We start from the raw sequence: 13,327 nt of genomic DNA on the forward strand, positions 1-13,327 counted from the left end.
ATGTTCTTCCCAAACTTGTTCACCCAGACCAGACAGGGTTTGTAAGGGGCAGGCAGATATCCAGTAATTTGCGACGACTCTTTAATGTAATCTATCAGCGCCATAATGTTGAACCTGAAGTAGTAATATCCCTTGACGCCCAAAAGGCATTTGATAGAATTGAATATAATTTTTTGTTTACTACACTCAAAAAATTTGGATTCGGCCCAGTTTTCTGCACTTGGATCACCATTTTGTACACAGCCCCACAGGCGTCAGTACGAACAAATAAGGTCACGTCTAGTTTCTTTCCTCTTTCACGTGGTACTCGACAAGGATGCCCCCTTAGCCCCCTTTTATTTGATATTGCTATTGAACCTCTGGCAACCATGATAAGAGACTCTGCTAATTTAGCTGGTGTGCAGAGAGGTGGGCACGTTAACAAATTATCCCTCTATGCCGATGACCTCCTCCTTTTTCTGTCTAGACCCAGTATCACAATACCTATTGCTCTAAATCTAATTGAAAAATTTGGGCAGGTATCTGGTTATAGATTGAACCTATCCAAAAGTGTTTTATTCCCAATCAACGAAAAAGCGCGTCAAATGACCTTCCATAGTTTCCCCTTTATAGTCAGTAAAGATAGTTTTGATTATTTGGGTGTCTGTGTAACATATGACTACAATTGCTTGTTTAACAAAAATTTCACTAAGGCATTGAATAAGGCTAGATTGGATATGGAGAAATGGTCAAAACTCCCTCTGTCTCTTGTAGGAAGAATAAACTCAATCAAGATGACTATCATGCCAAGGTTCTTATACCTGTTTCAAACCATACCAGTCTTTATTCCTAAGAAGTTCTTCAAAGAATTAAACAAACATATATCTATGTTTATCTGGAATAAAAACATCCCACGAATTAGAAAGGAATATCTGGAGAGACAGAGGGAGGATGGTGGATTATCCCTACCTAATTTTCTTTACTATTACTGGGCAACCAATATCCATAAGTTTTTGTACTGGTTTAAGGATCAGTCAGATGCCGAATCCCCAGTTTGGGTCCACCTGGAACAACACTCCAGTAATCCAGTTTTGCTTAGCTCATTAATATGTAGCCCTTTACCATTGAGTAAATGCCATCGGACAAACAATCCTGTTGTTGGGGGCTCTCTAAAAATATGGTCCCAATTTAGGACTCATTTTCAAAGTAGAAATGCATTAACTGCATCTCCTGTGCGATGCAATGTTCAGTTCACCCCATCCCTGATAGACCCATCCTTTCAGAAGTGGCATGAAAGAGGCATAACTTGCATAAAGGACCTCTTTGAAAGAGACCAATTTATTTCTTTTGAACAGCTAAAAAGGGACTTTGGCATACCTCAGGCTGACTTCTTCAGGTATCTCCAAGTACGTAGTTATGTGAAAGCTAATTTCTCATTAACGTTGCCTCGAACAACATGGATTGATGAATGTTTGGATATGAACCTGACTGATAAGAGTTTAGTATCAGCTATATATGGCAAAATTCTGAGTGCTGCATCCCCATCACTTAGACATCTGAAAGAATCATGGGAAGAAGAGTTAGGGGAATCATTTACTGATGCAGACTGGCAGGCCGCAATTTCTAGAATCCACTCTTCTTCAATTTGCATTAGACATAACCTGCTACAGTTTAAGGTGTTACACAGACTATACTTGTCCCCTAATAAATTATCAAAAATGTATCTCGATGTAGAGTCATCTTGTGCTAGGTGTGGACACAGCCCTGCTGACCTCAGTCATATGTTCTGGCTTTGCCCCAGGCTCTTCCCCTTTTGGGAGTCAATCTTTAACACGTTTACATTGGTATGTAAGAGGAGTATTGATCGAAGTGCTCTAACTGCCCTATTTGGGGTTGTCCCTCCGGCAACACCAGTAACAACGCAGCAGGCCAATGCCATAGCTTTTGCTACATTACTTGCCAGACGCTTAATATTATTTAATTGGAAGAGAGCCGCTCCTCCGTCTCATAAACAATGGATGGAGGATGTAATGTTCCATCTGAAGCTTGAGCATCTGAAACATACAGTCAATGACTCCATTCAACAATACAATGTTACCTGGCAGCCATTTCTTTTGTATTTTGAGACAGTCTTCATGAGTACATAGTCCTTTCACCCCCTCCCTCTTCTTCCCTTCCTCTTCTCCTCCTCCCTTTTTACTAAATATGTAATGTTAGCACCTGTTATTTTGTTTTGGTTTGTTTAATTGTTGTTATTACATGCCTAAAACAAATAAAAAGATTTATATAATAAGATATTCCAAACTTATAATGATCTGAGTGACTTTTACTGCAGGTATGATAGTGACTACTGATACAAACCCATCAGAATCAGAAATTAAAGCCTGGAAATTACCAGTTACAAAGTATAGACGCCAAAAGTATTCGCTCATCTCCCTTCACACAAATATAAACTTGAGTGACATTCCATTCCCAATATATAGGGTTTAATATGATATTGTTCCGCCCTTTGCAGCTATAACAGCTTCAACTCTTCTGGGAGGGCTTTCCACAAGGTTTAGGAGTGTGTTTATGGGAATTTTGGGCTATTCTCTGCCAATGAAAATCATTTCCACAGCATGATGCTGCCACCACCATCCTTCTCTGTATAGATGGAGCTCTCAGCATGATGAGAGGTGTTACCAAACACAGCTTCCATGGTGGCCAAAAAGTTCAATTTTTAAATCATCTGGACAAAGCACTTTTTTCCATATGTTTGGGACATCTCCAATGTTTTTTGGCAAATTCAAAATGGTCTGCCTTTTTTTAAGCAATCACTTTTTCCTGGTCACTCTTCCATGAAGTCCAGCTCTGTGCAGTGTAAAGCTTATGTAAAGATGACCCTCACTTGGCAGGTTCATTGTGGTGACATATAATGTCCATTTTCTGATAAGAGACTTAATTATAGATCATATACAAAAGCATACCCACAGTTAAATATTTATGGTAAGTCTGGGATTGGAAACACCTATTAATTCAGTGATGTTTCTCTGGAAATTTGGATGAAAGTTGTGATTCTATCCATGATCTAAGATGTGTAAACGAAACAGTAAGGTTCAAATGTCTCCGATTTTAGTGATACTTTTTTCATGTCGGTCGTAAACAGTTTAATGAGTTCCATGGAGATTTAAACAGATGAATAAAAACTTCATCAATTCAAACAGTTTCCTTTGATGAGTACACATCTACATGCTACATCATAACAGAGTGATTGTCCTTTGGTGACACTGGTTCCTGTTATCTACCTGTTTTCTTTCATGTATTGTTTTCATTAGAAAAAACATGATTGATGAATTCAATGTAACATGGATAACTTTTGGTGGACATGTAGAATTGCAAAAATATAGATTTCTGTATTTTGTGATCATGTTTACTGTCTATATTTTAATTATTTTCAGTAATTCAGCTATCTTGTGTCTCATTTGGATTCATAAAAACCTCCATGAGCCTATGTATGTTTTTATTGCAGCGTTGCTCTGCAATTCACTTCTTTTCAGCACAAACATCTACCCAAAACTTTTGATCGACTTTTTATCTGACAAGCAAATTATATCTATCTCACTCTGTCATTTTCAGAGTTTTATTTACTACACTCTATGTGGTTCTGAATACTTACTGTTATCAGCCATGGCCTATGACAGGTATGTGTCTATATGTAAACCTCTGCAATATCAAACTATTATGTGTAAAACAACTGTGAGTATTTTGCTGGTTTTATCTTGGCTTTTACCTGCCTGTCAGCTTGTGCCATCATTGTTTATTAGTAACAGTTCAAAAGTCTGTAACTTTACTCTGAATGGAATCTTCTGCAATAATGTAGTTTCACAACTTTACTGTATGAGCTCAAGTGCATCATATATTATCTATGGTGTATTTATTGCACTTAATACAATATTTTTCCCCATACTTTATATACTTTTCACCTACACAAAAATACTCATAATAACCTTTAAAAGCTCCATAAGCGTCAGGAGAAAAGCTGCCCAGACCTGTTCGCCTCACCTATTGGTTCTGATCAGCTTTTCATGTTTGTGTTCATATGATATTGTGATAGCTCGAATAAATGTTGATTTTCACAAAACAGCACGTTTTATCATGACTTTACAGATGGTTCTGTATCATCCCCTTTTTAATCCTTGTATATATGGACTGAAAATGAAAAAAATCTCTAAACACCTTAAAATGCTTTTTTTCCCATTGAAAACTCAGAAATAATGTTTGATGTGTCATGAAAACTCATTTTCTTTGTGATTTAAATGCAGGCTCTATTTTCTTGTTTAAATGTTTAAATCTGAAAGTAAATATGTTTATATCAGTTTTTCTGGTAAAATAAACAAACAAAATTCTCTAAAATAATTCTAATATACAACACAATTATATCAGAGGTGTAATTCAGATATCATACTTGCATTAAAAACAAAAACTTACTAATTAAGCTGTGATTTTTGTCCTTGCCGTTACCTTCAGTACAGGTTTTTTTTTTCTATCTACAGTTGGAAAAAAATAAGAGAAAAACTGCAGAGATTTGTTTCAGCTTCAGTAACTCTTTTAGCCTTACTTCTGCTAAAGAAAAATAAATAAATTATGTTTTATTATAAACTCCTTCATGTTGGACTGGTTTTATTTTGTACAAATTTAACACAACACTCCCATTCAGAACAGTTTAATGACTATCTATGCAATTTTTACATTCATATATTATTGTTTTGTTTTATTTTTGTTCTATTTAAAATTCATCTACAAAAAGTTTTACAGACATATTTTGTGAATGTAAAGTCACAAAAAACTGTTACAAATGTGTTACGCTGCTCAAAAACAAAATAAAGGGAACACTTAAACAACACATTGTAAGTCCAAGTAAATCAAACTTCTGTGAAATCAAACTGTCCACTTAGGAAGCAACACTGATTGGCAATCAATTTCACATGCTGTTGTTCAAATGAAATAGACAACAGGTATAAATTATTGGTAATTAGCAAGACACATTCAATAAAGCAGTGGTTCTGCAGGTGGGGACCACAGACCACTTCTCAGTACCTATGCTTTCTGGCTGATATTTTGGTCACTTTTGAATGTTGGTGGTTGTTTTCACACTCGTGGTAGCATGAGATGGATTCTACAACACAAGTGGCTCAGGTAGTGCAGCTCATCCAGGATGGGACATCAATGCGAGCTGTGGCAAGAAGGTTTGCTGTGTCTGTCAGCGTAGTGTCCAGAGGCTGGAGGCGCTACCAGGAGACAGCCCAGTACACCAGGAGACGTGGAGGAGGCCGAAGGAGGGCAACAACCCAGCAGCAGGACTGCTACCACCGCCTTTGTGCAAGGAGGAACAGGAGGAGCACTGCCAGAGCCCTGCAAATTGACAATGCTGTGAATTTTTTTTTCTTCGGAAAAAAAATAATTTGTCGCTCTTCACCACCATTGCCGCTTTGCTTAAAAGCCTCGTTTGGACCCGCAATGAATTATGGGATATGGTGAGCTAGCAGCCGCCCGCTTGCAGCTGCCGCTAGAGCTAGGTGCTGGGTACCCAGGAGCGCACGGAGGACGGTGGTGCGTCCGTCGGCGGCGGTGTGCAGAGGATCACGTCGAGGGGCGCCGTGCGCCCGGCCACTCTCGGTCCGCGCCCGAACCTCAGAACCTCAGCCTCTCTGCGGAGCAGCGGCCCCCGCCCGGCCAACAAATTATTTTGCTATATTACACTTTAAGTGACACAACATGATTTTTTACAACATTTGTAGGCAAGAATGTGGCTTTGAAAGTCTCAAATATCTGCTCGGTTCATCAGTACATGATCTTATTACAAAATTGTTTTGACACTTTCGGACATGCCTGCTCCGCTCGCCAGCTGTCAGCTGGCCGAGCGTTTCACGTTCGGTACACCGGGGGAGAACGCCTGACTCCCGGCACTTTGTTATAAAAACTCCAGCTAGCTTTCCCAATGAGTGGAAGATAAACAACGATATTACGTAATATCTAACTGTAAAATGTTTAGTTTACTAAAGTATTTCAGCAAACTTCAGCCTAGTGTCAAGCTTTTATTTTGGTACTTCCTGTTTCAGGCACTAAAAATTTCCATATTAGCTAAACATTTAGTTGCAACATTTAGATTTAGATATAACATTTAGGATTTAGATTTAACATATAATATTTAGATTTAACATTTAGCTTTATATTTAGCATTTAGATTTATATTTAGCATATAGCTGTAACAATTACATTTAACTAGCTACATGTTGTAAAAGGTGACATCAGAAAATCCACACTACATTTTTAAACAGTGTTTGAAGCTAAATGTGACAAAATTTAGGCATAAATATTGAGCACACGTTGCTTTACAAACGGCGCCCCATAATAGAGTGCATCATATGGGTTTGCAGTGAACTGTTGTAATATTTTTACGCAGGTTTTCTCCGCCTGAAGTGGTATTTTGCTTTTATCTAAATAACATTCGGGTTAAATGTTATTTAGATCATTAATTTTCCAACAACAACCAGTTAATTTACCAACAAGTCTTTAACTGTGTTTATTCCTCTGTATTATGATATTATTAGCACATTTTATTCCTAAAAGAATTGTGTTTTTGTTAATGAGAAATATATGCTGTTGAGGTAAGGATTTTCACCTGCATTCCTCCTCCTTCACCTCACCCGAGTTGGTTGATGGAAAGAGACCATAGGGAGACAATACCTTAAATTTAAATATTTATTTTACCAAAAGCAGAGAGAAAACACCGGTTATTACAAAGATAAAACCAAATGCATTTGGGAGACAATCCTCAAATAAAAAGTGGGAAAACACATAACCTCAAAGTGTCAGCAAAGATTGTCTGAGGAAACAAAGGATGTCCTCTGGTTTTAATGCTTTAATACACATACCTCTCTTTCCAGATAAACTAAACAACTACTTGTTAAAGGTTTTAAAATGGTAACCAAATATAAAATGGTGATAAACACAAATAAGATTAAGATATAATAATCAAATGTGAAATAAAGCCTGAGAAAATAAATACAAGGCCTTATATTCCACAACATTTAGATAATATATGAAGAACTGCTGCTCTTCTTATGATTAAATGCTGTTTAAATGAAAGCTTGGTTTTGTCTACTTCCATGATGCCCCTCTAAACAATTCTGTTAATAGATAAGTCATTATCTGCAGTGTAAAGCTTATGTAAAGATGACCCTCCCTTGGCAGGTTCATTGTGGTGACATATAATGTCCATTTTCTGATAAGAGACTTAATTATAGATCATATGCAAAAGCATACCCACAGTTAAATATTTATGGTAAGTCTGGGATTGGAAACACCTATTAATTCAGTGATGTTTCTCTGGAAATTTGGATGAAAGTTGTGATTCTATCCATGATCTAAGATGTGTAAACGAAACAGTAAGGTTCAAATGTCTCCGATTTTAGTGATACTTTTTTCATGTCGGTCGTAAACAGTTTAATGAGTTCCATGGAGATTTAAACAGATGAATAAAAACTTCATCAATTCAAACAGTTTCCTTTGATGAGTACACATCTACATGCTACATCATAACAGAGTGATTGTCCTTTGGTGACACTGGTTCCTGTTATCTACCTGTTTTCTTTCATGTATTGTTTTCATTAGAAAAAACATGATTGATGAATTCAATGTAACATGGATAACTTTTGGTGGACATGTAGAATTGCAAAAATATAGATTTCTGTATTTTGTGATCATGTTTACTGTCTATATTTTAATTATTTTCAGTAATTCAGCTATCTTGTGTCTCATTTGGATTCATAAAAACCTCCATGAGCCTATGTATGTTTTTATTGCAGCGTTGCTCTGCAATTCACTTCTTTTCAGCACAAACATCTACCCAAAACTTTTGATCGACTTTTTATCTGACAAGCAGATTACAACTTATACTTCATGTAGTTGTCAGGGTTTTATTTATTACTCTTTAAGTGGGTCAGAGTTCCTCTTGTTGTCAGCCATGGCCTATGACAGGTATGTGTCCATATGTAAACCTCTGCAATATCAAACTATTATGAGAAATACAACTGTGACTATTTTGCTGGTCTTAGCTTGGCTTTTACCTGCCTGTCAGCTTGTGCCATCAATATTAATGGGTAATAGCTTAAAACTCTGCAAATTCACTTTGAATGGAATTTTTTGTAACAATGCGGTTTCCAAGTTGTATTGTATGAGCTCTACAGGACCATATATTGTATATGGTGTGATTATTGTGACAAATACAGTGTTTGTTCCTTTTATTTTTATACTTTTCACATACAGTAAAATACTTGTAATATCCTATCGAAGCTGCCCAGACGTCAGGAAGAAAGCTGTTCAGACCTGTTCTCCTCACCTGCTTGTTTTAATCAGCTTTTCCTGTTTGTGCTCCTACGATATCATTATAGCTCGACTGGAAATTGACTTGCCCAAAATTGCACGTTTTATTATGACTTTACAAGTGGTTTTGTATCATCCTCTTTTAAATCCAATTATTTATGGACTGAAGATGAAAAAAATATCTAAACACCTGAAGAGAATTTTCTTTTAAGGCAAACACCATACACAGTGATGGCTAGAAATCTGTTGTTGTTTTTATTCATAAACCTAATGTTGCTTTAAAGTGAAAAATATGTACATTATTAAAATATACGCATTAGATTTAATATTGTCATATAGTTACAAACAATAACTTCAGTGTTTTAGTTTCAGTGTATTTGGTACCATGCAATATGTTATTTATACTGTTTTAAATTATTGTTTTGTCATTTTTTTTCTACTTAGATTGTTGCAGTTGCACATAATCATGTGCAACTGCAACAATCAGTGGTGTGTTTTTTTTTTTTAGCATTTTAATGACATTTCTGTTACAGTTAAATGTTCTGATGTTTGTCGGCTACACTTCTCCTGTATATTTGAAAACTATACCACTTTTTGGCTTGTTTTTTTATTTATTTATTTGCTTACACATTTGCTTTTATCACATAAAACAAATACACATATTTATAAAGAGAAAATATAGACTTTATAGACTTTACTTTAACTTTACACTCATCCTATCATCATTCATGAATAAGACTTGAACTCCTCCGAATGAGGAGGACTTATCCCTAACCTGAAGGGAGCATTCCAGCTTATTTTGATGAGAACCATAGCCTGAAGACGCCAGGAGAACCATATCACCTGCATAAAGCAGATTTGAGATCCTGAGATTCCCAACCCTGACACCCTACTCTTCACTACTGTGCCTTGAGATCCTGACCATGAACACCACAAACATGCACCTTTTTAAAAATGGGGATCAGAACTTCACTCTGCCAGTCTACAAATGTTGTCTTTGTTTTGCAAGCAACATTGAAGAGGTATGATTACCATAACAGCCCCACAATGTCCAGAGCCTTCAGCATCTCAGGGTTAAACTAATCCACTCCTGGCACCCTGCCATCGAGGAGCTTTTTAACTACTTTGGCGACCTCAGCTGTGGTAATGAGCTTACCTTTCCCCGAGTCCTTATACTTTGCCTCTGCAATGATGAACATTGTAACTTGGATTGAGGAGATTATCAAATTGTTGTTTCCACTATTCAACAGTATCCCCAGTCCAGGTCAGCAGTTTACCATCCGAGCCAAGCACATCCTGGGACAGTGTTCTCTGTCATTTTCTCAGTTGTCATACAGTTTGCCAGACCCTCTTGAGGCCAACCGAGTATCCTTTGCCATGGCCCCACAGAATTCCTCACATGACTTTTTTGTTTCCACAACCACTGAACTAGGAGTCTCTATGACTATTTTATACCGATCAGCTGCTTCAGGAGTCTTCCAGAACAGCCAGGCCCAAAAGGCCTTTTTCTTGTGTATGACAGCCTCTATCCACCAGAGTTCTGAAACGTGGCCCGTTTGGATTCCATGTTCCTTGAAGTCCCCCAAGGGAAAAATGGAATTCCCAGATAGAACTCTTTCTAGGACACATTCCAGAAATTTCAGAAAGGCTAGGTAACCTGAACTGCCATTCAATGTACAAGCACAAACGACTGCCAGAACTGTCCCTCGTTCACAACATTATTCACAAATAGACACAGTTGTCACAAATAACAATGTTTTCATTATAATGGTGGACACCTTGACTACAAACAAGGACAGTGAAACACTGCCACTGAATAACAAAAACATTATTTAAACTAAATAACACTTTATTTTCATTTGCTACTTTCCAGGCCCATACAATCTCTGTTTGATGTAGGAATTTTTCTTTGTGGTTTATATGTTTTACTGACACAAAGATAGAGCTACAGCCCACAGAGAAAAAAGAGCCAAATTAAAAGTAAAAATGCACTACAGGGTGTAACAACCACCCACGTGACCTTTATATTTTACCCCTTCTCACTGGATGATGACCATTCTACAGTAAAAACAGAAATGTGGATGGCCTTGACAGATTTTAGGCAAATATTAAGGATGCAAGAAGGTCCCTGATACATATGATAGAGCATAATAGGTCATGGGGAGTCGTGTATGCACAGAACTTCTATAGCAAGGCAATATATCAAAGTCCTGGAAGAAGTGTGGTGGCAATGTTTCTATGACATGGGGCCTGCATGCTCCAGCATGGCTTGGTAGTTGAGATTTTGAAGCAGAACTGGCCATGCTGAAACTAAAATTGAAAATAATAACTCTGAAAACACTCTACATAAGAGTGCATCAGTACATCCTAGCCTGTTTATATTTTAACTGGATAAAGTTGGACATCTCAAGAAATCATGTGAACTTAAAAAAGGGTGTTATTTGTTTCTTTTAAAGTCAGATTAGCAAAAAAAATAAATTAGTAAGGTGTCACACTCCAGAGAAACAAGCAGACATGAACACACACACACAAATGTTTGTGGTGGTTTGAAACACTGGTTTGCACCTAAAAGTCCCTGTGGAGTTTCAATGAGATACTGAAGAGGGAAGCAACCAAATAAACACAACGCTTAGAATCTGGTTTCTGTCTCATGGTCTGTGGTAAACACTTGCTGACAGAAGGTAATTGTGACAGGCTGTGTATATTTATCTGAGTGGGACTTAATTTAACTATTCTTAATTCTGAATGCTTGTTGTACAATCTGCTTGTTCTGTACATTAACATTTATTTCATCACAGACCTAATGGATTATGAATTTAACACAACATTTATAGCCTTTGGTGGACACTTAGAATTGCAAACATACAGATATTTATATTTTGTGATTATGTTAGCAGTGTACATTCTAATACTTTGTAGTAATATGACGATCATCTGCCTTATTTGGATTCACAAAAACCTCCATGAGCCTATGTACATGTTTATTGCAGCTTTGTTAACAAACTCTATCCTTTACAGCACATCAATCTACCCAAAACTTTTGATTGACTTTTTATCTGAGAAACAAACAGTAACTTACCCAATATGTCTGTTTCAGTGTTTTCTATATTATTCTTTAAATGGTTCAGAATTCCTACTGTTGTCAGTCATGGCCTATGACAGGTATGTGTCAATCTGTAAACCTTTGCAATATCACACAGTCATGACCAAAACTATCATTGCGGTTTTTCTGAGCTGTTCTTGGCTTGTACCTGCCTGTCAGATGGCAGTGCCAGTTGCTCTGAGTGCCAATACAAAACTCTGTAACTTCCTTTTAAAAGGAATCTTATGCAACAATTTACTTTACAAACTTCACTGCATAAGTTCAGCAGCATTATCTGTATATGGTGTGATTGTCCTGATAAATGTTACTGTGCTCCCTGTTCTTTTTGTTCTATTTACATACGCAAAGATATTTATAATAACCTACAGGAGTTGTCGAGAGGTGAAGAAAAAAGCTGCCCAAACCTGTATACCTCACCTGCTGGTTTTGCTCAATTTTACCTACTTGGTTACATTTGATGTCATTATAGTTAAACTAGAATATGATTTTCCAAATTTGGTGCGTTTAACAATGACTCTGCAAGTTATTGTTTGTCATCCACTTTTTAATCCGATCATATACGGGCTAAAAATGAAAGAAATTACTAAACACTTGAAGAGTGTATTCTGTCAGGAAAAACTGAACTAATACAGCAACAATCATAAAGAACATACAGATGCAGTTTTTGATATAATGTAAAAATTTAAATATGTGTAATCCTATGATATCTTAGTTTGACTGAAAACAAATGTGGTTCATTTTGCATGCATATTTAAAATGCTTAGTTTACGGATTGAATATGGAAGAGGCATTTATGTTGACAACATGAAGAATTACTTTTCCCAAGTTTCTGTTTGTCTCTGTCTTCAAATTGTTCAATTACAAGTAAGATGAAGTTGAATGAGCATTTTTTAATCACACAAGAAATCACAGTTGATCATTTCTACCATTTCTTTAAACATTCAGTGTTGCACATTGTGTTTTATTGGGTTTGTTAATATGATAGTTAATAGGACTAATGACTCTGTAGTGTCAAAATTTTAAAATAAGACAATAATATGTATGCATAAACCTTACCACTGGATAAAGATGAAACAACATGACAGAACTTTACCAGTCTGTTATTTTCACAATCCTAGATCATTTAATTTAGAAAAAGAGGAAAAAGACATACACTTCTTTTTTCATCACATAGAAAAAGTAGAAGTACTCGGACAGTGCAAACTTCCGCCAAGAGCAGAGGATCATTAAAAAATTGTAAATGGACTATGTTTATATAGCACCTTTCTAGCCAAATACGCTACTCGAAATGCTTTATAACACAATCCGCCCCCTTATTTACCCATCTAGACACACACATTCATGCAGCACTCTACGAAACTAATCCATATTATAGAGTCCAATCAGTGCTTTTAGATCACATTCATACACCGATGGGACACACATCAGAGGCAGTGAGGGGTTCCATATCTTGCCCAGGGACACTTCGACATGTGACTCCTGCCAGGAATCAAACCCCCAACTCTCATTGGAGGACGACTGCTCTAACCAGTGAACCACAGCCCCCCACAAACGACTGTAGGATCCAGGTTATGATCCAGATCACCATCAACATTTAATCACTTTTTTTGTGGCAACCCAAACATTACCTAAAAATTTCATCAGTCAACTTTTTTTTTTTTGTTATGTTTTGTGATAAATAAGATAAAAACAGACCTGCATGCAAACACCATGGGGGTGTTTGCATGCAGGTCTGTAGTAGTGTGAAATATTGCAAGCTGACATTCTGTCCAAATAAACAAAATCTGATAACAATTTATTTTTAAGTTATATTCTTTTTGTTTTTCAAATTCTTAAGTATCACTTTTTTGCAATACCCAGAATTTCAAGAATACTCAGAAT

The 13,327-nt window shown here is 36.6% G+C and overlaps 3 protein-coding genes across 3 annotated transcripts; all 3 read left to right on the forward strand.

Moving 5' to 3' along the window:
- Positions 1 to 3,287: 3,287 nt before the first annotated feature.
- On the forward strand, positions 3,288 to 4,335 carry LOC108245134 (olfactory receptor 13C2-like). The gene has a single exon (XM_017431801.3). The coding sequence runs from the start codon at positions 3,301 to 3,303 to the stop codon at positions 4,231 to 4,233; it is 933 nt and encodes a 310-aa protein (XP_017287290.1). The 5' UTR covers positions 3,288 to 3,300; the 3' UTR covers positions 4,234 to 4,335.
- Positions 4,336 to 7,626: 3,291 nt separating this feature from the next.
- LOC108245138 (olfactory receptor 6K3-like) lies at positions 7,627 to 8,616 on the forward strand. Its single transcript, XM_017431806.3, has one exon. It carries the CDS (start codon positions 7,640 to 7,642, stop codon positions 8,552 to 8,554), a length of 915 nt encoding a protein of 304 aa, XP_017287295.1. The 5' UTR covers positions 7,627 to 7,639; the 3' UTR covers positions 8,555 to 8,616.
- Positions 8,617 to 11,009: 2,393 nt separating this feature from the next.
- Positions 11,010 to 12,073, forward strand: LOC108245135 (olfactory receptor 6N2-like). The gene has a single exon (XM_017431803.2). The coding sequence runs from the start codon at positions 11,147 to 11,149 to the stop codon at positions 12,071 to 12,073; it is 927 nt and encodes a 308-aa protein (XP_017287292.1). The 5' UTR covers positions 11,010 to 11,146.
- Positions 12,074 to 13,327: the final 1,254 nt, after the last annotated feature.

The sequence above is a fragment of the Kryptolebias marmoratus genome, linkage group LG6 (genome assembly GCF_001649575.2).
Source record: "Kryptolebias marmoratus isolate JLee-2015 linkage group LG6, ASM164957v2, whole genome shotgun sequence".
Lineage (NCBI taxonomy): Eukaryota > Metazoa > Chordata > Actinopteri > Cyprinodontiformes > Rivulidae > Kryptolebias > Kryptolebias marmoratus.